Raw genomic sequence first — 23,987 nt, forward strand, 5'->3', positions numbered from 1 at the left:
CTTTCTGTCTGACCAGGCCTAAAATTACCAAAATGGATTTTAAAAAGAGCAAACTGACCCTTGTGGTGGTGGAGGATGATGACCAGGTAGGCCTTGTTCCCGTTTGCCCTTCCTGCTGTGAATGACCCTGCATCAAAGGACGGATGCCCCCATCAGGACCTTTGCTTCCTCTCAGGGACGTGAGCAAGAGCACACCTTTGTGTTCCGGCTGGACAGCGCCCGCACCTGCAAGCACCTGTGGAAGTGTGCCGTGGAACACCATGCTTTCTTCCGCCTGCGCACGCCAGGCAATGGGAAGGCCAGCAGATCCGACTTCATCCGCCTGGGCTCCCGCTTCAGGTTCAGGTGGGCGGCCATGTTTTCAAGACAGATACAGTAGCTGCTTTGTTTTGGGACCAGGTGGAGGGGTAGCAGTTGACTTGACTCTAGAGATTTGGGTTGTATGCACCATCCCTACTTCTTTCTTAAGATCCAACCTTCCGGCAAGCCACCCGAGCTCTTTCAACCTCCATACCCTCATTGATAAAAATGGAACTAATAGGGAACGAGGATCCTCATCCAGAATACTTGGGACCAGAAGTGTTACAGATTTTAGAATACTTACATAATTGATACTTGATTCTGGAGGTATTTGAGTGTGGCCTCCCGAACAGTTTGGATTTGGGAGCATTTGAGACCTTGATTTGTGGAGTAGGCATGCTCACTTTATAATAACAACATTAGTAATGGCTGACCTGAAGCTAGAGCTATGCTATCCAGTACAGTAGCCACTAGCTACATTGTAGCTATAATCTAAATTAATGAATATTTAATAAATTGTAAAATGCAGTTCCTTGGCCTCACAAAGTCATATGTCAAGTACTTGCTAGCTATGGGAGGCTTGTGGCTACTTGTCGGGCAGGGCAGACAGAGTACATAGCATCACTGTGGAAAGTTCTGGTGTACAGCACTGCCCTAGAACTCTACCTTGCACCCACTCTTGACCTATGAAGCAGCCTTAATAAACTAGATTCATTAACCTCGTTTTGCAGACTCAGAAGCTAAGGTTCAAGCTCACACACAACCAGTAAGTGGAAGTATGGAAATAGAGATTCAACCCAAGAGTCTGGCTCTTATATTTCTAACCACTACTATATTTATTTTTCCATGCCAATGTCAAGAAATTTGGTAGCACTTAAGAATGAGAGCAGATGTCAGTGTGTGTGTGTGATTATGTGTGTGTGTCCCAGGGTAGGCTCAGTAAATATTTGAATCTGAAAAGATAGCTTATTCGGATGTGCTTTGCTTACCATCTTAAGGCTGTGTTGGAAGTCGTCTGGTGTTTGCTAAAAATGAGCCTCATCTGGGGCCTTGGTAATGAGTATATAAGTATGCCGAAAGCCTGGGAATGTGCATTTTAAGCCCACTCCAGCAGTTGACTTTTGAGGCACACATACAGGTCTGAGAATCCTGGTTACAACAGACGAAACTTCCCGTGATTTCATAACCTCTGCCCACACACGGCGTATCCCTGAACTCTGTTTAAAATGCCAAAAGATTTGCTCATTTCAAATATATCTACAGTACAAGAAAAAGGCTGTGCAGTTCTGTTTAAAGAAGTATTTTGTTTGAATATATTTTTAAATGCTCTGAGGGGTGGGGGAGATCGTGTCCTTTTTGAAAAAGAATGGAGTCACAGGGCTCCCAGAGGATGGAAATGTCAGAGCTGCGGAGGTCAGAAGAGCCGCTGTGCTCCGTGGTCTGCCGATACTCACGTGGGGTTGGGAGGAAAGGCAGGGCGATTGCCGAGGCAGCCATCCCCCTTCTAGGAGGAAACTCTCCTGAGATTTGGCCCAGACCTGGTGTCCTCTGCCCTGCAGGGAGAAGCATTAGAAGGAAGGGAGCTTGGCGATGAGCCTGTCCCTTAGAGGCACTCAGAGCAGGTAGCTAGTGGCTCCTTTCATCGGATAAATCATTAACCAGGAACACCAAGAATGCCACAGTGAGGGATAGATCAGCAAAGACCAGAGTCCCTCCTGGAAGCTGCTGCTGAGTGTCACCATGGTTGAATGCTGGGAAGCCTTGTGATATAAGTAATATTTCCCTTGGTGTAGCAGGGAAAGGTCTAGTTCAGGGGCCATTGGTAACAGTCTCTGAAGAGATGAGTTAAACATCTACTCGGTGTGTTCTGTGAGGGGGTATTTGTGTGCTAATCAGTATTGTCTTAGTCAAATAGTCCAAGTTCTCAGGCCAAGGGCGGGTCCTTAAATTGCCAGTTTGATCCTTTGGTGGAAATACCTGCCTCTATGATAGATAGGTTTGGCAAAGCAGATTTTACTTCCAAATAGAAGGCTTAAACTTAGTGTGTCTTTTTAGCAGATGAGTTCAAGCAAGGGCAAAATGTACACTGGAGCTCTTGAAAATAAACATTCACTTTCAAGTAGGTGTGACTTGCCGAGATTCCGATATTGGTTACATGCAATCAAATATTTGCTTCGCAGTGGGCGGACGGAATATCAAGCTACACATGGCGCCAGGTTACGAAGAACCAGCACCTTTGAGAGGAAGCCCAGTAAACGTTACCCATCCCGGAGACATTCCACATTCAAAGGTTACGTGGTTTTCATCTGCCTCTGCGTTTTACAGTACAGCTTAGTGGGTTAAGGCCCAAGGAAATGGATCAAGCACCTTGGGAAAGAACTTGCTGTAGTTCTGCCCCTTCGTTCTAAAGCTTTCGGGGAGAGACCAGGGCTGTTCTTTTGGTAGGACTCGGTCCTCTTCTGCCATCCCTCTTTCTTTAGTGTTTCCCTATTGCATGTGCTCATTTGCTTCCCCTCTCATCTATCATGTGCCTCCTTGCCACGCCCTGGGACCTCGGCAGTATCATAGGTGAACACCTTTCCTGCCTAGAGAAGGTGCTCTGTCCCTTCTCTCGCACCTTGCCATTTCTAGTGGGGACCTCAGACTCATGCCGACCAGAATTCTAACCACATACGAGCAGATGCCAAAGTTGTAGAGATTTGGCTCAGGTCTCCACGGTCAGTCTGGACACCCTCCTTCAATGTAGCCAGGTCCTAAGATCCTGTTGCTCCCCTTCCCTGGAACTACCTGCATCTTCTCTCTCTCTCTCTCTCTCTCTCTCTCTCTCTCTCTGTCTCTGTCTCTCTCTCTGTCACTGTGGTGGCTTACACCTGTGTTGGGGCCAGAATCAGCACACACTCGGTCAGTGAATGAACAAGTCCAGCTTGTGCCTGTTTAAACCCAGCCTTCAAAGCCTTTGCCATATCCCTTCTCCCTCCGTACCGGATTGCTTCTCCATTCAGGACACCTAGGTTTGCCCTAAACTGTCCTTTTATAACAGGGCCTCTGCACTCTCAGCTCCCCTCACTGTTCTTGTCGTTTACTTGTGACCATTCTACATATTTTTCTTGCACAGCTCAGGATTTAATGGGTCTCCATAGAGCCCTGCTCCTTTGCTTTACCCTTCTAGAATATTTAACCTTCGTTCCCTTGTTTCCTAACTTTATAAACCAGCAGCACAGTAGCAGGGTAGCCAGGAAGCCTTAGTCATTTTCAGCTGCCTTTGTGGAGGAAAAAGTGCCGAGAGCTCAGAAAAAACATGGCCTCCTCTTGGAGACCAGCTGGAGAGAGGTGATGGGTGGATGAAGGGTGATTGCAGTTAACAGAGGAGTGACTGTGGCCCCAGTGGGGGTGAGGACGCCCCCTGTTCCCAGGCTGTTGCCTCCTTCAGCAGGCTCTTGCATGAGTGTGTTCTCCCTTATGGTATAGTTGTCCAAAAACAGCCCAGTAAAGGAAGTATTTTCCAAAGATAAAAGGCCCTGTTGGGAGACAGTAATGGGCTCCCAGGCCCTACAGGTGTATGTACACAGGCACAAAGGGAACCAGCCCCACCGGGCTGTCCCAGAGGGAGCAGGCAGCTGTGGCTTGACCCCTCCAGATGGCTTGGAGCTGCTCCAGATTCCTGGTTCTGTGATTCCCTTCCACTCTCCTTCCTGGTCTCCAGCTCCTTTTTTTACCTTTATTTCACTGGCATTTTTTTCTAGCCAGAGTTCTAGCATCTTCTTTTGAAGCTCTTAATGATTTTCTCTGCCACATCCTTTTAAAAAACAAAATGGTGAGGGGAAAATGGAGCATAGATGCATAAACTCCACCTTATCTTCCCAGTGCTTCTTGCCTGTGACTCAAGAGTCTGCGCTTCTAGAGAGCAAGGCCCATCTCTCTCGTGTCCGATCCCTCTCGAGGCCGCATCCCAGTGAGCCGGCCCTGGGAACCTGCTTGCAGAGAGAATGACCAGGGAAGTGGAGGAAGGGACAGTTCACACCTGCAGGAGAGAAATAGCCAGTGCCGGTCCCTGGGATGGGATGAGGACTGTTCTGGGATCGAAGAAGTCTCTTTCCCAGTCACTGTCTGTCTTTGTGCGGTGAAAGTTTAAAGATATCATAACTTCCTCTTTTTCCTCTACAGCAAGCAACCCGGTGATAGCTGCACAGCTCTGGTAAGTGCCCCCAAACTCTGGAGCACAGCTGTCCTGATTACCGTGTTTATTTGCTTTGTTGATTTTTTTCTTAAAACAATTAAATCAGAATGAGTTACCTGATTTTTTTTTTTTTCCTTTTTCTGCTGCCTGCCTATACTATCCTCCTGGTTTCCAATAAGTACACAACAGCACGTTCCAAGACAGTTTGTTTTTCTGGAAAACACAGCTGCTGTATTTGAGTAATACTGTGCTTTGTGTAGTGTGACAGCGGATGATAAGGGTGATAAGAGTGTTAACAGTGTGGCAGGTGGTGATGGGAAGGAAGGCCATGCTCCTGAGCACAAGGCAGAGGACAGCAGGTGCTGGGTTTGCTTCGTGTCACGCAGGTGTTACATTCTTCCGTGTCTGAAGACATGGAATACCTTCACTGAAATTCCTGCAGGAGAAAAAAGTTGTCACAAGACTGAAAATCTCCGGCACAGGAGTCAGCAAACTTTCTGGAAATGGCCAGATGGGAAATACTTCTGACTCTGTAAGCTGTGCTGTCACCTCCACAGCTGTTCAGCTCTGCTGGTGTAGCACTAAAGCAGCTGTGGACAATAAGAAGATGAATGCAGATGGTTGCCTCCTAATAAAATTTTATTTGCAAATACCAGCAGGCCAGATTTGCCCCAGTGGGGGAGAAAAAAAATACAGTTTATGGCACAGATGTTCTAGATCTTGCCTGTGCATTGGAATCACCTGGTGAGCTCTGACATGTCCCCCCTCGGCCAGGCCATAGCCTGGGGCGGGCAAATCACCTGTGGACAGGTGTGGAACATAGGCTTTGTTTTTCAAAGCTTCCCAGGTGAGTCTGTTGTACAGCCCAGGTGAGAGAGCCACCATCCTTCCTGGCATATACCTCTGTCGGTGTATGAAATTACTGCTTTCCTGGGTGAGTTTGGACTTGTTGGCTGTCCTTCTAGAGAACCACAGGTCTGAGTAGTTCAGCCCTTGGTCTGATCTCCAGGTAGTAGTGGGTCCCCCGTTCGCCCCAGGCACAGGTCGCAAGGCTGCTGGGGAAGGTGGATTTGAGATGGGCACCCTCAGCTAACAAGGTGGCAGACTGGCATGTGGTGGTAACAGAGCGTCTCAGGAACTCTCCCTGCTGGCACCAGCTTTGCACTGACCCAGCTCTAGAGACTTTGACCTTCTTTGGAGCTCCCCTTTTCTCATTTTCAAGCAAGGAGATAGGGAAGGTCAGTGCTTCTCCAACATTGTTAGTCTCTAATTTTCACACCCCAGAAGAAGCCCAACATACTGTAGAAGCCAAGGCAACAGAAGTGGAACTAGTCCCAAGGAAGCTGAGTGGATAGAGAAAGGCCCAGCCCTTTGGCTATCCTCTCCCCGTACCCCAGGCAGCTCTACGGCACCTTCAAGGAACCTCAGCTTCAGGAGAACAGAACTAGCCTCTCGTGTTTCCCCTGGGAGCTCAGCCTTGCCTCACTGGTTGCACGCTGTGGTGGCCGTACCATTTGCCAGGGATCTTGCCTCTGAGTTTTGTTCATTCTGGACATCTGAAGAAGGAACTCCAGGGTCCTGCTGAACTGTGATCTCTGCCCTCCTAGAGTGGGAGGAAGTTCTAGTGTGTCATGTGGGTTAGCTGGAGGTCTGCAGATGTGCCCCGTACCTAGGATCTGTAGTATTTGCACCTTTCTTAGCCAGAGTCATGTGTGTTGCTCTTAATTCTCAGGAGTTTGCAAGCTGTAGTTTGCAAGTTTCTCCCCTTTGCTCTTTTAGGAGGTGATCGTTTTGTTTGTTTATATTTCCTTAATAAAATGACATTTTTCCTCTTAGCATCTAGTGGTTGGGAATGAAAACAAACTAAAAAAAAAAAAAGCCCCAGTATAGCCTTTAGGAACAAATGAGCCGATAACTGCCTTTCGCAGCTGTTCAATTGCGCTTCACAGCCTGTGGGATCCTGGGGTGAGCAGGATTGCTGTGGGAGCCATGGATGAAATGGTGCTCTGGGCTGCAGAGGTGCTACCAAAAAAGTAGCACCTCACAGGACACCTAAGCTACCTGATGAGATCCAGCCTGAGGTGCTGGCCCAGAGTCTGGTTCAGCAAGTACTAGCTCTACCCAAAAACTGAACCACAGCCACTTAGACCCCAGGCAAGACTCCCGTAACAATGACAGTTCCCTCTCATTGTTGCTAAAGCAATAAACTGTGATTTCAAGCACACCACCCTACCAACAGTGATTGCCCAATCGTTGTGCCGTGTTTGTGGGTTCAATTTACACCAACCTATTTTCTTTCTTCTTTTTCCTTTGGGAGAGTAGTTCTATCAAAATAGGACCGTCCACAAGAAGGTCTGTACCTTTGTGCAGAACCCTCCAGAGCTAGCTTGGGCTGATGAAAGAAGATAGACTTTGGGACTGAGCAGATATTGCGTACAGCCCCAGCTCTGCCACTGACCAGCTGGGTGACCTTGAGTAGGTTTCTTCACTCCCTGTTAGGCAACTGTTCCTTTATCTGTAAAAGGAGGTGCTAGGAACGTTATTGACCTTCCAGCCTTGTGGTGTGTGGATTAAACAGTGACAGATGTGACGTCTCTGGGACAGAACTTTGTGTGAACGTGCCATGGTGGTAGTTGCATCTTCTGTGGCGTAGTGAAGCACAAGGGACTCACATCTGGTTCTCCCCACAGTGCCTGGTGGTAGATGTGCAGAGTGTCAGTGAGTGTCCAGCTGGAAGAAGTTCTGCACAGAGCTGGGCTTCCTAGTATAGTGGGGCTGCCAGCTACTGCCAGGGCGGGCCCTCAGTGGGAGCTGAGACTACGTGGCTTGCACAAGAGAAGGGGCCTCCTTTCTGCCGCTAGAATGTAACATCACAGCTGCGTTCTGAAATATTACCTTGTGTTTATTTTTGTGAGCTTTAAAGTTATGAATGAAAGTCGCTGTCTGTGAAATAAATCCGCAGTAATGCCATTCTGTAAAGTTGCAATTTCTTTTTCTTTTTTCTTGTAGCTCTAAAACAAATCCTGAAGTCCATAATTACCAGGTGAGATCCTACTTTTAAACATTCTGAAAGCTTTAAATTTTTCACAATGAACAGTCTCCAGATGTTGAAGAAATAATACGTATTTTTTGAGAAAACAGTAAGAAGAGACCCTTTCCCTCCTGATCCCTGCTTCCTCTTGGTCATCTGAACTGCATGCTTTTCTTCACCTTGTCAGCTGGCAAGCACCAGGGACATCCGTTTCAGTTCTAGGTGGTGAAACGTGATCTCATAGTGGTATTCAAGTGAGCCAGCTTTTTGCGAAGTGTGTCCTCAGCCTAGTGAACTGGAGTGCCTGGAAACATGCCTTCAGGAGAGGATGTTTTGGTCAAATGTTTGGGAATATTGCATCCTTCACTCCTCTCTTGGATTTCCAGTGCCCCCTGGGATGTAGAAGTACTAAGAAATCCTGTAAGAATGACATGTGGCTTTCTAATCCAGCATTTCTTAAAATAATTTGTGTCTCTCCCTCCTACCCTGACAAACTAGTCTCATCTCCTCCCCACCCTCGTTAACATCAGTGGAGCTGCGGTCTCTAAAACCTACTCTATAAAACCCATTACCTGCAGAAGGAGCATTGGTTGGTTTGCACACCCAATCTTACCTTTCATTGGACCGTGCTGGCCGCCTGCCCACCCACCCCCTGCCAAAGCTTTTGGAGGCACAGAGGACCCAGCCTGAGCCAACAGACCCCTCCTGAGTCATTGTGGCCGGCTCTCTGGCCCCTCACAGCCTTCTGTGCCCCAACTCTGACTCCTCTGCATGTTTCTTACCGCTCCTCATTCTATACTGAATGTTCGCTCGCCAAGAATTGCATAAGTGTTTTCCCCTAGTTCTTCCTACTCTTCTTTGCTCATGCCCATCTGTTTGGAATATCTTTGCCTCCTATCTGTGCACTAAGATGCCCCTCCTCCTGATCCTCACCATTGAAAGCTGCTGGCCCCAGTAATTTTCAAGTCTGCTCCATTAAAACTGTCTGACCAATGTTGAAAAAGAAATAGCTAGTGTTGGGCCCCAAAAAGTGAACAGAAACTAGGGGTAGGAACTGGGCATTGAACGCTTCAGTGCTCCTGAGGTGTTCTCATGAGCAGCCGGTTGGAGGATTCTGGATGGATGATGTGCACCTTGTTTCCCAGGTGGTCATTTGTTTCTGCCAGCTTCTATGTCTGATGACTTGTAAGTTGGGACCATGTATTAGTCATCTTGCTGTGCTATAACAAAATATTTGATGCTGGGCACCTTATAAGGTAAAAAGCAGTTCATTTAGCTCACAGCTTTGGAGGTTCAAGAACATGGTGCTGGCCTCTGCCCAGCTCTGGTGAGGCCCTTGTAGAGGATGATATCACAGTGGCAGGAGCATGTATCGAGGGAGAGATCAATATTGCATGGCAAGACAGGCAGCCAGGGCGAGAGGCAGGGCCAGGCTTGCTTTTGTATAACAACTTACTGTCACGGGAACACACCAGAGTGCCGGAGGAACTGCCTGCCTTTCTTTTAAAGGCAGGACTCCCAGAGACCTAATCTCTTCCCACTAGTTCCCCCTATCTTGGATAGCACCACACTGCGCCCAATCCATGAACCCCTAGAGGATAAACTATATGCAGGCCACAGTAGGACACCTCCTGGGTGGGTGTGAGAGTCCAAAAGACACTCTTCTCCCAGCTTCTTGGGCCCTGTTCTCAGGTGGTTGTGCCATTAAAGATTTCGTGTTAGGGTCTTTCGCTGATTATCCCCTTTCCTGATTCTACATTACCGAAGATACTAATTCCTAAGATGAGAGTGAGATTCCAGTGTACGTTATCAAATTTCCAAGTTACCACTGACTTCCATACGTGAAACCATGTCCTCACTGTGCAGAAGTTGGAAATGATTTCTACATTTTAGGTAACAACAAGTAGAAGTACTTGGAAGTTAGTAGGAGAAAAATCAGTTTCACTAGCTCCTTGCCTGCCTTGGATTCTTGAATCTTCTTGTTAACATACTGTCTTTGTTGAGATATCTTTGGGTGTAACTGGGATGTTAAATGGGACAGGAAAGGTTGTTAATGGGTGATCAGTGCTTGAAAGAGAGGAAAAAAGAAAAACAAAGCAAAGCAGCTTTGTTCTGTGCTATCCCCACCCGTCGCCTCTCCCCTGCAGGTGTGTCCCCCCTGCACCTTCTCTGCCTGTAGTGAACGTTTAGGCAGTAGTTCGTTAAAATCCTATCTGCAGAAACTTACCTAGACATTGTTCTTTCCACGTTGTTGCAAACCACTGGTCCTTTGAATTTGGCCAGTCTTAGAGGTTCTGTGTCATACTCTCAAGGTTTGGGAGTAACTTCACTCAGAAGAGAATGTCCTAAGGAACAGCCTGATCATATCAGAATACTGGGAAGGCCTCTCAGGAGAACGGTGTTGCAGCATTTATCTTATTCCCAGCACACAAGGTCAGCCAACTTAGGGGACGGAGGATGGCTGCGTTCTCAATGGCATGCCATTAGCATTTGAGGAGGGACAGCTCTTCATTGTTTGGGACTGTCCCTAGAATGATGGAATGTTTAGCTTCCCTTTTCTCTGTCATGGTGACCAGCAGAAATACCTCATGTGTATCTCCAGATGTCCCCAGAGAGACGTACCTGGCCCAGTTGAAAGACCCACCTCAGTTAATATTAAAAGTGTTGACAGTTGAAAATGTGACTGAATTACCCAAGGAGTTGGCAGAAGATTCTGGAATCTCCCTTTTCTAGCTCTCTCTGATGGGTCTAAAGAGTGTGTTTAAAGACAGAAGAGACCAGTGGGTCCTATTATAGGTTGTTTTTCTTTCCGTGAAGACCTGGGACGTGGAACCTCCTTTGGGGTTTTGCTGGATGACCTAGAAGCCTGGGGGAGTTCGGTTTGGGCAAACCGTCGAAACTGCAGGTTTCTGTATTCCCTGAAAGGGATAAATAGAAAGACATTGTGTCAGAGTGATTCTGAAGCTCTGGTCAGCTCTCAGATTCTGCAGCTGAGATATTTTCTCCAGACTCCTTTCTCCTGCAGCCACAGCTTGCTGACAGGTATCTTTGAAGGAGAAAAAAAAAAAAAAAAAAAGGTTACTGGAACACAGAACAGGCAGGGAGAGCCTCTTAAATCCATGAAAATTGGATGAACAGAATCACAGAGAATTTTCCGTAAAAGAGAGCAGGCTACCACTTAGTAACCAAAACATCAGGGGAAGGAGAGGGAGGGGGAAATAATTGAAAGATTAATGGTGACAAGATTGTAATGACTTTAATGTCAGAAGGGCCTAATTTGCCCCATAGCAAGTTTAGCCTTGAGAAACCCCATGGCTTCCTGGAATGTCTGGGGTTGCTGCCCTCTGCAGGCCAGAAGTGGTGAGGCAGCCTGCCGCCCAGCCAGGCCCATCTGAGCTTCACCTTGGTCCCTGCTCTGCATCTATTTTCTCATCTTAACCAGTGGATAACTTCTCACCCACCCTCCCTCCTTTCGTCCATTTGTCCTTCTCCCCCTCCTTACCTCCCTCAGCTTTATTCGGATAAGTGCTCTGGATAGTTCTTCATTTTGTTTTGAATTACATTTTAGAAAATTACTTTTGTTGTTTATACCTAGAAGAAAGAAAAAAATGCACCTATGGTCCCGCTGCCTCACTTAGCATCCCCACCCCTTCCTGGTGTGTGGGCAGATACAACCATTACGCTTGGTTGTCATCATTTTTTAGCAACAACAAAACATTGTTTTTGAGGAGAGAAAGTGTCTCCTGCTCTCCCGCCTCTCCGGCACCTGTTTCCCTAGGAGAGGGAATAGTGCCCATCCTGGACACACCGGATCCCCCCTTCTCAGCAGATGCTGACACCTTGCTTCCGGCAGCATCCCAGCCCCAGCTTTGTCAGCGGGGGAAATGCGATCGTCCTGGGAAAGGTCCACCCGCAGCCGGGGCTTGGTTACAGTCCTTCTGCTCACATCCCTCTCGGCCCTGAGGCGGGGCCGCTAACGGAGAAAGTGAATGAAGGCCATTGAAGCCCAAAGGTCGCGGAATAATCGTGTGGTGTTTTATTTCTAGCCTCAGTACCACCCTAGCGTCCACTCCAGCCAGCCCCGGTGGCACCCTCACTCTCCAAACGTCAGGTAAGTGCCCACGGCCACAGTTTGGGCTTTGGGGAGGTCTCCTTTCTCAGAAAAGTCCTCACTCTTACTTCGTGCTGAACTGGAAACCCGTAGCAGAAACAGTCCCAAAGGGTTGTGCTGTCGTGGCAGAGATGAATCATTTGCAAATTGAAGGAAGCCAGCTAGGAGTCTTTGTGCTGTAAAAGTGAATTTTCTAAGTTATTCTAACCCCGCCTACTTTTGGCTTTATATCACAAATGTTACTTAAAATTTCAAAGTAACATTTTCCGGTCTCAAGCATTTGTTTACTTAAAATGTGGTTAAAGCTTAGACGTAGTTATTGTGGGGTTTTTTAGATTTTTTTCTTTCAAGATAGGGGCAGCATTTGTTTGGGTAATAATGGATCTTTCCCCCCTAAAGCCCAGAGGTAGGAAAGCTTTTTCTGAAAAGATAGTCATTATTTTTGGCTTTGCGGTCACTGTCACAGCTATTCCATCTTGCCATTGTTACCTGAAAACAACCCTACACAATACATAAATGAGAGGGCTTGGCTCTGTCCCAGTAACGCTTATCTGTAAAAACAGAGGGATTCGGCCTAAGGGGTATTGTTGTTTACCAACCCCTGCCCTAACCTGCACAGTCCTTGCTGAATGAACTGGTTATCTGCTGCACTGTATTTATAATTAGTCCTGTAAGTTTCCTATGGCCAGCTCAAATCTTCCTGTAAGATCGGCATTTTGGATGAGTCTTGATTGATGTTTATCTGTCAAGTGATTTCAGAAACAGTTGGTGGATTCAGCTTGCATAAAGGTAAGGTCCTGAGCTCCTTAAGAAACAAGGGAGAATTGAGTGGTGGAAATAAACCCACCCAGAGCAAGTTCAGTAAAAGCTTTTTGGGGATCCTGTATCACAGCAGTACAATTTTATTATTATAAACCTTATGATACGCATATAACTTTTTAACTCAAGTTTTATTAGTGGAGTGACAATTTCAGATCTTTTACTATTTTAAAGGTAATTTATTTTCCAGAAAAGATGGGGTATTTTTGTTTTCATTTTTTAGTACTAGGTATTAAACCCAGGGCTAGGCCAAGCGTGGTGGTGCACATCTATAATCTAGCACTTGGGAGGCTGAGAGGCAGGAGGATCATTGCAAGTTCGAGACCAGCCTGGGCTACAAAGTGAGCTCAAGGCCAGCCTGAACTGCATAGCAAGACCCTGTCTCAAAAAGACAAAAAAACCCAGGACCTAGCACGTGCTAGTCAAGCTCTCTACCACTGAGCTACACCCCCAGTCCTGTTTTTTTATTGTATCTTGAAATGTTCTTGCAAAGTTTCCCAGGCAGGCCTTGAACTGGGAATCCTCCTGCCTTGGTCTCCTGAATAACTAGAATTACAGGCATGCACCACCACACCTGGCCAGAATTTTATTTTATTAACACCGCTTTACAAGATTTTATATCTAGGGGCTGGGGATTTAGCTCAGCGGCAAAAGCGCCTGCCTGGCAAGCGCAAGGTCGTGAGTTCGGTTCCCGGTACCGGAGAAAAACCAAAAAAAAAAAAAAAAAAAAAAGATTTTATATCTAGCATTGCCTATTTTATTGTAGTTTTATTCTGAGGCATGGCCTACCTACCCCAGCTTTCATAAGGGATTCACTAGAGCTCCTCTCAGGTAGCCTGATGACTGGAAGGTTTAGCATCCCCTGGGAACTTGTTGCCTGTCTCCGCCCTGCGTCAGCATCTCTGGGGTGGGCCCAGCATATTGTGTATTATCAAGCTCCCCAGAGATAGCCTATGAAAAAAGAGTTCACTGGTCCAACACTTCTGGCAAAGGCTACCCAAAGTGTTCACCTTGCACATTAGTATGATAAAGGAAACCTTCCACCTTCACCTGCCTTGCCCCAGACTGACTTGACCATCAGACACCTTTGAGAAATGAGAACTCAGCCACAGACTGAACTTATCTAGTCTGGGAAGCTGATGATCTGTATCAGTTTTTAAAACACCAAAGCAGCGAATCCATTCATTCCCATGTGTCTGCCGCCCCACCCCCGCTCACTGTCTTCCTCGTCCATTTCCCAGGCACTCGTGTTGTTTCACTCATTTCGCAATGTTCTTCCATTTCCCCACTAACCATTCACTCTGCAAACAAAACAGGCCATCCTTTCAGGATGACAAGTCGTACTGGAAAGCACCGGCCAGTGGAGAAGACGGCCGTTTTGACTATGTGCACGACCAGAACCAGAAGAACTTAGGAGGGGTGCACAGTGTGACGTATCGGGACAAACTCATGACTGCACTTTGAGAGGCCAAAGCGTCTGACTGCCACTCACCATCGTAGTGTCATTGCATTCCATGAGAAGCATCTTGGCATCACATGGACGTGTGTGTGCAAGAATCTTTAAGGAATAGTTCTGAGAGGTGTTTTCAGTGTCCATGTACATACTGGAGGATAACTACGGTAGCTAGTCGTAATTTACTGTTGACTGCATTCTCGATGAAATGAAGGTAGTTAAAGGCTCAGGAATCATTTTGATATTCTGATTTTAAAATTGGAGTAAAGGTCTATGTTTATCATCTTGCTACATATCTGATATTCTTTGTTATTTAATTAAGGGGAGCAAATAAAACCAAAAGAGCTTAGGGAGATAGCAGGGCACACTGTGCTATTACAAAGATTGAAATTCTGAGAATCCAGCCTCTGCCACTCTGCGACCTTGGATGGATCATTTCCACTTTGGTTGGCCTCATTTTCTCACCTTAAAATAATGGATTGGACCAAGTGAGCTCCAAGGCCCTTTCTGACTCTAAAATTCTGTGATTTGTTAAAGTTTAAGTTCTTTTAGAGGAAGGACACACGTTCAAACTACTCATTACAGAAGACTACAGCATCCCCTACTTTGACAGAAGTGTAATAAAGTATATAACTTCTTTGATGCTATATAAATACAAGACTTTGACTTTCATATCTTAAAGCAGTTTAGCAACCTTGAATTTCAGCCTTAGTACGAATCATGAATCACATAGCATCCGTTTTGATAGAATTTGCTGCTCAAGTGTGATTTTTAATGTCTCAATGACTGGTGCTGCTAATGTGCGTGATTTCAGAAGACGTCGTGAGTACACACTGTCAGAACTGGGGGTTGGGTTTCACTCTGGACTTACTCGACTGGAAAGCAGCATGCAGTGGAGATGCACTTAGGGCTCAAGTGCAAGCCTGTAGGGTCTGAAGGAGGTCGTGCCAAAGCATTCTGTAGCACAGGTAGGGTGGGCACAGCCCTAGTCTATATGTAGAACCAGAAAACAATGTGTTGTCTTGTAGGGTGAAACTTCTACCAAATTATTTATTTCCCCACTTTACGTCATGAGTCAAACAGCTTTTCCTCTTAGTAGGCCTGGGATACTTTTCTATTAGTGTTTTTGTGATATCGGTTCATTATTGTGCCACTTTTATGTGTATGATTGTAATTTGCCCCACTTTAAGCCCTTAAAAATGTATCGGCCTCCTTTGAGATATTTTATTGCTAACCTCAATCTTTTTCGGAGGGAATGAGCTACAATCCCTGCACAGTGTAACTGACCACCTACAAATTCCCTGGACCTTTGTTTACAGGTGTATTCCATTTTAGAAAACATGTTAATCCTCAGTGTATGTGCTGCATCCAAATAAACGTGTTCCAAATCTTCTCATCTTACTGATAACATTTTTACAAGTGTATTTCTGAGGAATAAAGATTATTCTTGCTTTTTTTTTTTTTGGCCTCCATTTTCATTGTATTGGTTCTTCCTTCTGCACAGAAGTCTCATCTGCAGATATCTTGCTAATGGGACCGTTGGCTTTTAGAAGTCTGAAGGTGAGCATTCGGTCAGGTGACGTGGAGCAGGAGTAGCTCATCTTCTAGGTACAGTGGCTGAGGCAGGTCTTCACTGGGGGCAGCTCTGGTGAAGTTGGAGTGCCTGGTCACATGTGCTAGGCAGAATGAAGTGATGGCAGTGGGGTTTCCTGATGACAGTGCTATGGTGACAGTGGGTGTTTGTCTTCGCTGCTTTGCTCTTCCTGGCTGGGAAACATCCAAACCTGTCTCTGTGTTTCCTAGAGATTGTATATACCAGTAGTGGCTAACCTATGGCATGCATGGTACTGTGTTTTTCTTTTAAAACCAAAGGGGTTATTGTAGAGGTGTTTTCTTCTAAACTAAAACCACCTTATCTAGGTTTAATTGCAGTGTTGGTACTTTGTGATAAATAAGTGAGTTTTGGGTTTCAGTTTGGTCTCGGAAAGGTTTGCCATCACTGGTATACACTATCAAATACCCTCTAATAAATACCTTTCTATGTAAAGTAACTTGAATAGATTCAGTTGTCTGCAACCAAGACATCTGATCAGTGTGCACAATAATGGCATTCTGATGGTTAAATTAAGTACACTTTTCATTCCTCCCCGGACCTTTCTCTGTCTACCGCATTTGACAGCTTCGATCTTAACAGCCTCCTCTTCTGCTATCCTGTTAAACATTGGTGTCTTCCAGCAGGCTTTCCTCCGCCCACTGCTTTTCTCACTTAACAGAGTCTACTGGAGTCTTCTTCTGTCATGACTAGAGTGCTCTTCCCTCTGAAGCCCATCATCTCCAGCTCTTGAGTTTTCAGACTGACATTTCAATGTGGACATCCTGTGTACACAAAACTTCACACAGTAAGAGTCAAATTTAATCATCTTTTACCACCATCCACAAAACCCACCACGTTACTTTTACCTGCATTCTGTCTTTCACCCACAGTGGAAATTTATACATCATCCACAGTTCTCCTCCCTTTTGCTACCCGTATTCAGCAATCCACAGGACTGTTCAGCTCTGCATTCTTAGGACTCTCACGTAACCCTTACCTTCTCTTCTTTCCAACACTGATCTTGCAGAAGCATCTTTCCTCTTACTGAGAGGTGTCCTTGCTGACCTTGACTCCTGACCAGCTCATTTTCCTCACTGTCAATGGGTGATCTTTCTAAAACGCCCTCTGACTATGCCATTTCAGGGCTGGATTTCTGCCAGGGTTCTCCATCACCCATACGATGAAGTCCAAAGCCCTTTCTTCTGGAATCCCCCGACCTTTTGCATCTGTCCTGTTTCTCTAGCACAGTGGTGGTAGACCTATGGCATGTGTGTTGCTTTTCTTTTAAGACAAAAGGTGTAAATGTATAAGTTGTTTTTTTCTCAACTAAAGCCTCAGTACTCAATAGGTTTAACTGCAGTGTTGGGACTTTGCAACGAATCAGTGGTTTGGGGGTTGCAGTTCAGCCACTGTCTCTAAAAGATTCGCCAGCACTGCTCTAGCACATTCCCCTCTCCTGTTTCTCACCTTCCTTTTTAAATCCCTACCATACCAAACTGCTTCTAATTCCTGGCACACACCACACCCTGCTATTACTTCCACCTAGAATTCTGTCACTCCCATCCCTTCCCTCAACTCCTTCTCATCTGTTAAGCCTCCGCGCAGAAGTCATCTTCTCTAGGGACTCTCTTGACAGCCCCCACCTCTTCAAATTGGGTTAATTTCTGTGCTCTGTGTTTCACTACCACCTCTCCTTCCACCCCCAGAGATAGCAACATTGTACTCACAGCCTCTTTTGTTCACGTCCTGAGCCTGTACACTCCTTAAGTAGCTTTGTGACTTCCTTGCCTTTGTTCCGCAGAGGCACACAGATAGCAGATGCTCAGTGAATGTCTGCCCAGCAAATAGATTGTTTCACATTCATTCTAAACAAAGTGTCTGACCAAAAAGCAAGCAGTGATACATCATCCTGGGCTGGGCTGGAGGTATCTGAACAACCTTAGCATCAGATTTTGAGTAAGACATGAACCATCATGTTATTTCTGGCGTAAGCTTAATCATCTGGATATTATTCAGTATGTCAACTGTATTCTTGTTTGAGACATGGTTATAATGTTGCACAAGGCAGGGGACAGACCAGCCACTTGACACTGGAAACTCCATTAGATTGACATTGATCCACAGGAGAGTATAGGGGTCAGTAGCCATGGGCTATGCCTCAAGGGGGAAGCTTAGACTTAGTGTTTAGCCAAGCAGTAGGTACATGTCACACAGCCGGTAAGTAGTCAGAATTTTGGCTCCAAAGTTTCTGTTAACCTCTGGACTCCTAATTCCACCACTGTGATCCTGTTGATTCACACTGCGGCAAGATTAGTATAGTGAGCAGGTCAGTACATTCAAGCACAGTAACTAGAGAGCCACCCCTGTATACTAGCAGTCTAGTAACTCTTGTCCACCTCTATCACCACCACCAGTGGTCTGGTAACTGTCCATATCCGCCCGTGCACACACCAGGGGCTAACAACCTTGCCCATCTTCAGTGAGCTGATTACCCTGCCTACCCCACCCCGTCATGCTCCCTCTAGTGGTCCAGTAGCCTTCTGCAGGCCTCACCAACCTTCCCCATCAAATAACCTGTCCACACAACATTCATTCAACAACAGTCCCATTTTCAAAAGAGCAAAGATTGGGTATCATTTGTTCTTACCAAATCACTCATTTGAGGTGATCCACTTGTAAAAATTTATAAAATAATTTCTTCTGGAGCATCACCTACCAGCAAAACCAAGCTCACCGTTCCATAACTAATGGAATTTACCTTTTTACATTTTTGAAACTCAGGTATTTAACTTCTGTCACCCATTCATGTTCCATGACCCCTCAGAACATCTAACTAGGAGATGGTGATGTCACTGGGTTGATGTAATTCATATGGGTCAGAGGTCTTGACATCATGCCAGGGAATTAATTACCTTGGCCTTCAAAATCTTCTGGGCTATGTCATTGCTGGTTCTACCCTTCCCATTGAAAGTGATTTCCCTTAATAGCAAAGATAGAACCTATGGAAACTCCACGGGAGATACGGACCATTCAAGACTTCCTTTTGTCTTTCTTGCCTGTGAATAGTGCACCGTTCACCACCCTTTCAGGTCAGTGACTGTTGCCTCCTGGGTCCTGCTCTGAACTAATGACACAGCCTTTTTGTTGCCCTTGACTTTGCAGCTTTTAACTGGTCCTTTAAAATCTGAGCTCATCAGAGAACTCCCTAGGCAGCCATATTGATCCCTTTGGATCAATATTTCTCAAACTAAGCGCTTCATCAATTCCCTGGCTGACCAAGTCTTCCAGATGTTCCAGGTAAATACCCTAAATTGGCTTAGGATGATTTGTTTCTGCCATCTCAGATAAGAAAGAGGCCATAGGCAAATGCAGAGGCAAGGCATGAGGCGGCAGAAAGAATCTTAACTGCTCAGATCCCTGTGCACAGAAAAACTGGCACATTGTAGGAAGCCCTGAGGGTACCTAAAAGGCAAACAAAGTGCAATTGACATTCAGCTGAGCTTGGGCAAAAAAAGAAAAATCAATACTTCTGCAAACAGGCGCACTTTCCCCCAAATTGAAGAAGCAAACATGGCTTAGACAATTTATTTAAAATGTCAATTGCTGAACTCTATTTAAGTGTTTGAGGGTGAGGCCTGAGAACCTGTGCTTGAACATTTACCCACAAGGCAGCCCGAGGTGGGCAGAGGTAGAAGCTCACTTTGGAAAAGCACAGCTTCTTACCTGCTTCTGACTGTTCTGTTTTAATTGCTCCCATTTTCCAAAGGGGCAAACTTTTCTTATAGTAGGAGGATGTTAAGTTAAAAAGTAAATGAGCTGGTACTTCATAAGGAGCTAATCTGTCTGTTCCACGGAGGTTTGATTTCCTTAGGCTCATGGTGGAGCAGAAGAATGTGAGGGTTCTAGTAGCTTCTTATAATGGCTTTAATTTCACCACCTGTCTCCCTGTCCAGCCTGTCAAACCACATCCATGTCATCATTCTGTCCTCACTGCACAGATGAGGCGTTAGTGAATCCTAACCTCTGGACAAGGGTGGGGCCTGTGCACACACCTGCCTAAAGACCTCGTCAAGACTCGAGCCCCTGCTTGAGAAACGGAAGTTTGCAGAAGCAAGATGGACAGACATTAGAAGCCATATGACAGAGGAGCTGGAGTCCACAGTGCGGAACACTGGTTTTGCTGGCAAGAGCCCTACTTTACTCTGATTAGATAAAATACAGAAGCTTTGGAATCTCACATGGTTTGAATCCCAGCTTTGCCCCTTATGGGCCATGTGACCTTTGGCCAGTTTTTCCTGTTTGTCTCATTTTCTTCATCCTCACAAGGCATTTATGCTGTTGCTGTTAAGAGAATGGCGTGGCATTATGTCTGCAAGGCATTTTGTACAGTGATTCTGGCCAGTAGCAATTTTTAGTGAGTTTGGAGGTGTAAGCCTTTAGCAGCCCATGTGGACAGAAATAGGCCAAGGAGAGTCAAAGTCTGGCTCAAGAAATGGTGTATCTCCTAGGTCGACGGGTAAAGATGTGTAGTCTAAGTTTAGCAGTGGAGAGGATGGGCAGAGTTCCAAAGGAAAGATCAGATGGAAGAGGGCTAGCACAATACAAAAGACACCTCTCTTTGAAACTGCAAGCGAAGAGCAGAAACACCATGGGGAATCTTTTGAACGGGAATAAAAAAAGAAATGGAGATGGTATTTCTGTCTGAGAATCCTGGGAAATAACCATCCAGAGGCAGTGTGGACAATGCTTGTCCACCTGTAGATGGCAAAACTTAACATACGGTAGGGAGTTGGTGAGACTGCTGATTCCGTTCTGCTGGTACAACTGGACTCAAAAGTTTGGAAAATTAAAAAAGAGCCTCTCCTCCACTCCCCACTTTTCTAACTTGGGGTTTCATCTCAAAGTACAGGAAGCTCTGACCTATCAGGAGACTGAGTGGAAAGCAACAGAGGAAAGCATTGTGCTATTTTTTAAAAATAGGTAATACAGGAGGCTGGGGATTTAGCTCAGTGGCACAGCGCCTGCCTGGCAAGTGTGAGGTCGTGAGTTCGATTCCTGATACCAGAAAAACAAAACAAAACAAAAAAATAGGTAATACAGACAGTAGTATAATTTCAAACAAAAATATCTAAGTTACTTTTCTTCCTATTCCCCACCCCCTAGTTCCCTCTGGAGGCAAACATTGTTAGCATTTCTTCCTGTCAGTGTCAAGCTGTTTTACATATAAACAAGCACATATGTTTATGTAACCAGGCAATATTGATGAATGTGTGAGCTCTATCCACTCACCAAGATTACAGTTGTCTGCCCTTCTTGTGAATTCTTTTTTTGCTCTTGAACAAATGAATTTATAAATTTCCCACAAGTAGAAATACTTGGTCAAAAGCTATATACATAATCTAATTTGAAGATTGCACCGTACATACTAGTGATGATGACAATACTGCTGTGACCTCACAGGAAGCAAGCTCATAGCCTTAGCGAAGTTAAAAAAAAATTCGTTAGCCTGATGCATTAGCAAGAATTTCTATTTTAATTACCCAAGGAGCAAGGTTGCACACCTTTTCATCTTTGTGAATACTGTTGTTTTCTATGAACCATCTGGAATTTCTGTTCTTGATTGTTATAGTAAGGATCAGGCCACTAGCTGGGCATGGTGGCGCACACCACTATTCTGAGTTAGAAGGATGAAGCAGGCGGATTGCAAGTTCAAGATTGGCCTCTTCAACTTAGAGTCTGTCTCAAACTAGAAAGGTCTGGCGTTGTAGCTCAATTGTAGAGCACTTGACATGCACGAAGCCCTGTGTTCAATCTCCTGTAACGCACATATGCACACACACGCACGTGCACAATTAACCATGTCATCTTAGCATTTATGATAGCGGAGGAAAGGAAGACTGGGATGAGCTGATCTTTGCCAGACACTTTTTGAAAGCAGGTTTGCAGAAGTTCCGATAACAGTCAGCATGATACCACCCTGGAGAGCCAAAAAGGTGATAAGGCAACATAAAAATAGCTACAGCAAAGAAACTGACTTATAATAACCATTTCCTCTTCTTTGGGGGAGTTTATTGAGGACTTCCCATTTAGACTACTTAGCTATCCACTCCAACACTGAATTTCCCTGGTAGATTTCACCAAGAAAAAATGCATTTACTTTTCGTTACAGTTAAATTCCTAATATATTCCATCTAAAATCTCAGCCCTATCCCAAGACCCACCAGTGGTTTTATTGGAGGAAAGGCTGCAGAATTTAAAATACCAAGATCATTGTAGCTTAAGCAAGCCACTAAAAAAGGGTTAGAATAATTAGAGGAACGTCCCTGGAGGCTCATGTTATAAGAAACCTGCAGAAACCTACCTAATCATTCCCTGCTGAATGTGACTGGTTTAAACACTGACTTTCTGCGGCTGAGTCCTCAGAAGCAAGAGATGTTGCTATGCTAACAGCCCAACCCGCCTCATTCCCTGGCTGAGTAATGGACATTGTACCTATATTAAAGGCAATTAAGCCAACAAGCCCTTAAAATTTGGCCCAGTGTCTGGCCACAGAGGCTAGCTAAGGACGTTTATAATAGAAGCTTCTGAAAAGCCTACAAGAATTAGGGAACAGAGAGAGAGGATCATCTGAGATTTTTAAGAGCTAATGAACACCAAAATAGATTAACCCTCATCTGTGTCCCCTCAGAAACACAGACCCAGTTTTCAGCTGTGGCTGCAGCCCCGGGCCTAGATCACGCTGGTATCTTATAAAATTAGAACATCTAAAACATACCCTTAACAGATTATCCATTTTATTCATCTCACCTGAACTATATTCTGGAATGAGTAATACTTTAATTTCATTCATTTGGTGAGTTAGGTGGTGTCTGGGTTTGGAACCCCCCCAGTTCCCGCCAGAGTCTCCAATAGCTCGGGGTGCGCAGGATGGGAAAGAACGGGCTGTTTAGATGTTCTTTTACACTCTAGCAGCTGAGCCTTCATAGCGATGATTATTTTGTCTTTCTGTTCCTTCAGGGCTCCCATATATACCATTTGGGGCTTTACTTAAAGCAGCCATTAGAGACACTTCTGTTCATGGTGTTGCCTGCCTGGAAAAAAAAAAAAAAAAAGAATCATTTAAAGCAAAGAGTGGAGGCAGTAGACATGGAACTGAGATGTCAAAAAATAAAAGGGGGGATCGTTGTCAGCCTTATTAGACATGAATGCTGTAAAGGAAAACAGCTGTATTTGTATCCAATTTTTTTTCTTTAGTAAGACAAGAAAAAGATTAAATAAAACTCTGAGTCATGATCCCCTGAGCAAAAATAAACTTATGAAGTAGCGATTCTCTAGCCTGATCTTGTAATTGATCTGAAATTGCCAGTAACCCAGCTCTAACTACAAAATCCTATGGTGCTCTTGCATGCAGCCTCTTGGCACCTTCCTGGCACACGCATCTGTATACGCACACTCACGAAGACACACCCAGTGAGAAAGCCATTGTCAAACTTAGCAAGACAAAATGAATTTTCTGTCAGAAAAATATCAAGACCTGCTTACCTGCTTGCAGCCATTCATTGAAATCATTTGATAGCAATTACACAGAAAGAAAATTCTAGACCGGAAGGTAGAGATGCTTCTCTTGCCTCTGGCTCACACGGGACCCAATGATCACTGAACCTTAAAGGCTTTGTTCACTGCGTCAGATGTGAAATTTTTACTCTACAATTTTCAGAGACTAAATATGTAGTTAGGAACTACAAGTAAGCAATTCATGGCCAAAGTGAAATTTATGAATAGCTACTTGATAATTACCAAAGGGAAATTAAAATGTAATATACTAAAACTAGTTAATTGAGCAAATATTTGCTATACTATTACACTGGGCCTCATGCTGGAATATTGAAAAAGATGCCATCTTTGGCTCCAGGTAGCTAATAAACTAATCAAAGCAAGAGTGCCCGGCTTAATATGAAGTCACATGTCACCTGTGTTGACACTAAAATTAATTTGGAAATTTGATTACTTGGAAAATTTATTGAAAGAAATACAGTGTGGGAAAATGTCCTTCTGCCAGTTAGTCTATATGAAGAAATCTAAACTATATAAAAAAAACATTTTTCTGTGAATTTAGCCAGGGATTTGGGCATGCTGTATTTTGACCTTTTTAGACAAGACAAAAATTATCAGCACTAGTCTTTATTTTTTTTTAAGTAAAGCTAGTAAATTACTATATGAAATCATTCCTAATTAACAGACCTGATATTCATGTGTCACAGTTTGAAGATGTTGATGCAATTTTCTTCTCAAACTCATTTTGAAAAAAGTACAGTTTTTCAAATATCTATTCTATATACTTATTGGCAAAGAGTGTTCATGTACTGAATTCAGTAAGAATTGTTGGTCTCTTTAATCACTACTAAATTAAGATTGAAATAAGTGATATCTTAAAAACTAGGATGAGTAAATGTGCCTCATCTTTCAGTCAGACATGGCAGAGGTCAAGTTATTTCATTATTT

General features: G+C 44.8%; 1 protein-coding gene across 2 annotated transcripts in view; it reads left to right on the top strand.

The window, feature by feature from the left end:
- Positions 1-23,987, top strand: part of Epb41l4b (erythrocyte membrane protein band 4.1 like 4B) — a gene marked incomplete in the record, with an annotated part of 135,789 nt that overhangs the window by 63,721 nt on the left and 48,081 nt on the right. The window contains 7 exon segments of one of the 2 annotated variants that reach the window (XM_013513220.1): positions 17-86; positions 176-345; positions 2,481-2,590; positions 4,465-4,495; positions 7,487-7,520; positions 11,555-11,619; positions 13,755-15,350. In XM_013513220.1, the coding sequence (XP_013368674.1) occupies positions 17-86; positions 176-345; positions 2,481-2,590; positions 4,465-4,495; positions 7,487-7,520; positions 11,555-11,619; positions 13,755-13,902 (628 nt within the window). 2 annotated transcript variants of the gene reach the window in all.

Source organism: Chinchilla lanigera, unplaced genomic scaffold (genome assembly GCF_000276665.1).
Source record: "Chinchilla lanigera isolate Chin_1 unplaced genomic scaffold, ChiLan1.0 scaffold00018, whole genome shotgun sequence".
NCBI classification, from domain to species: Eukaryota; Metazoa; Chordata; class Mammalia; order Rodentia; family Chinchillidae; genus Chinchilla; species Chinchilla lanigera.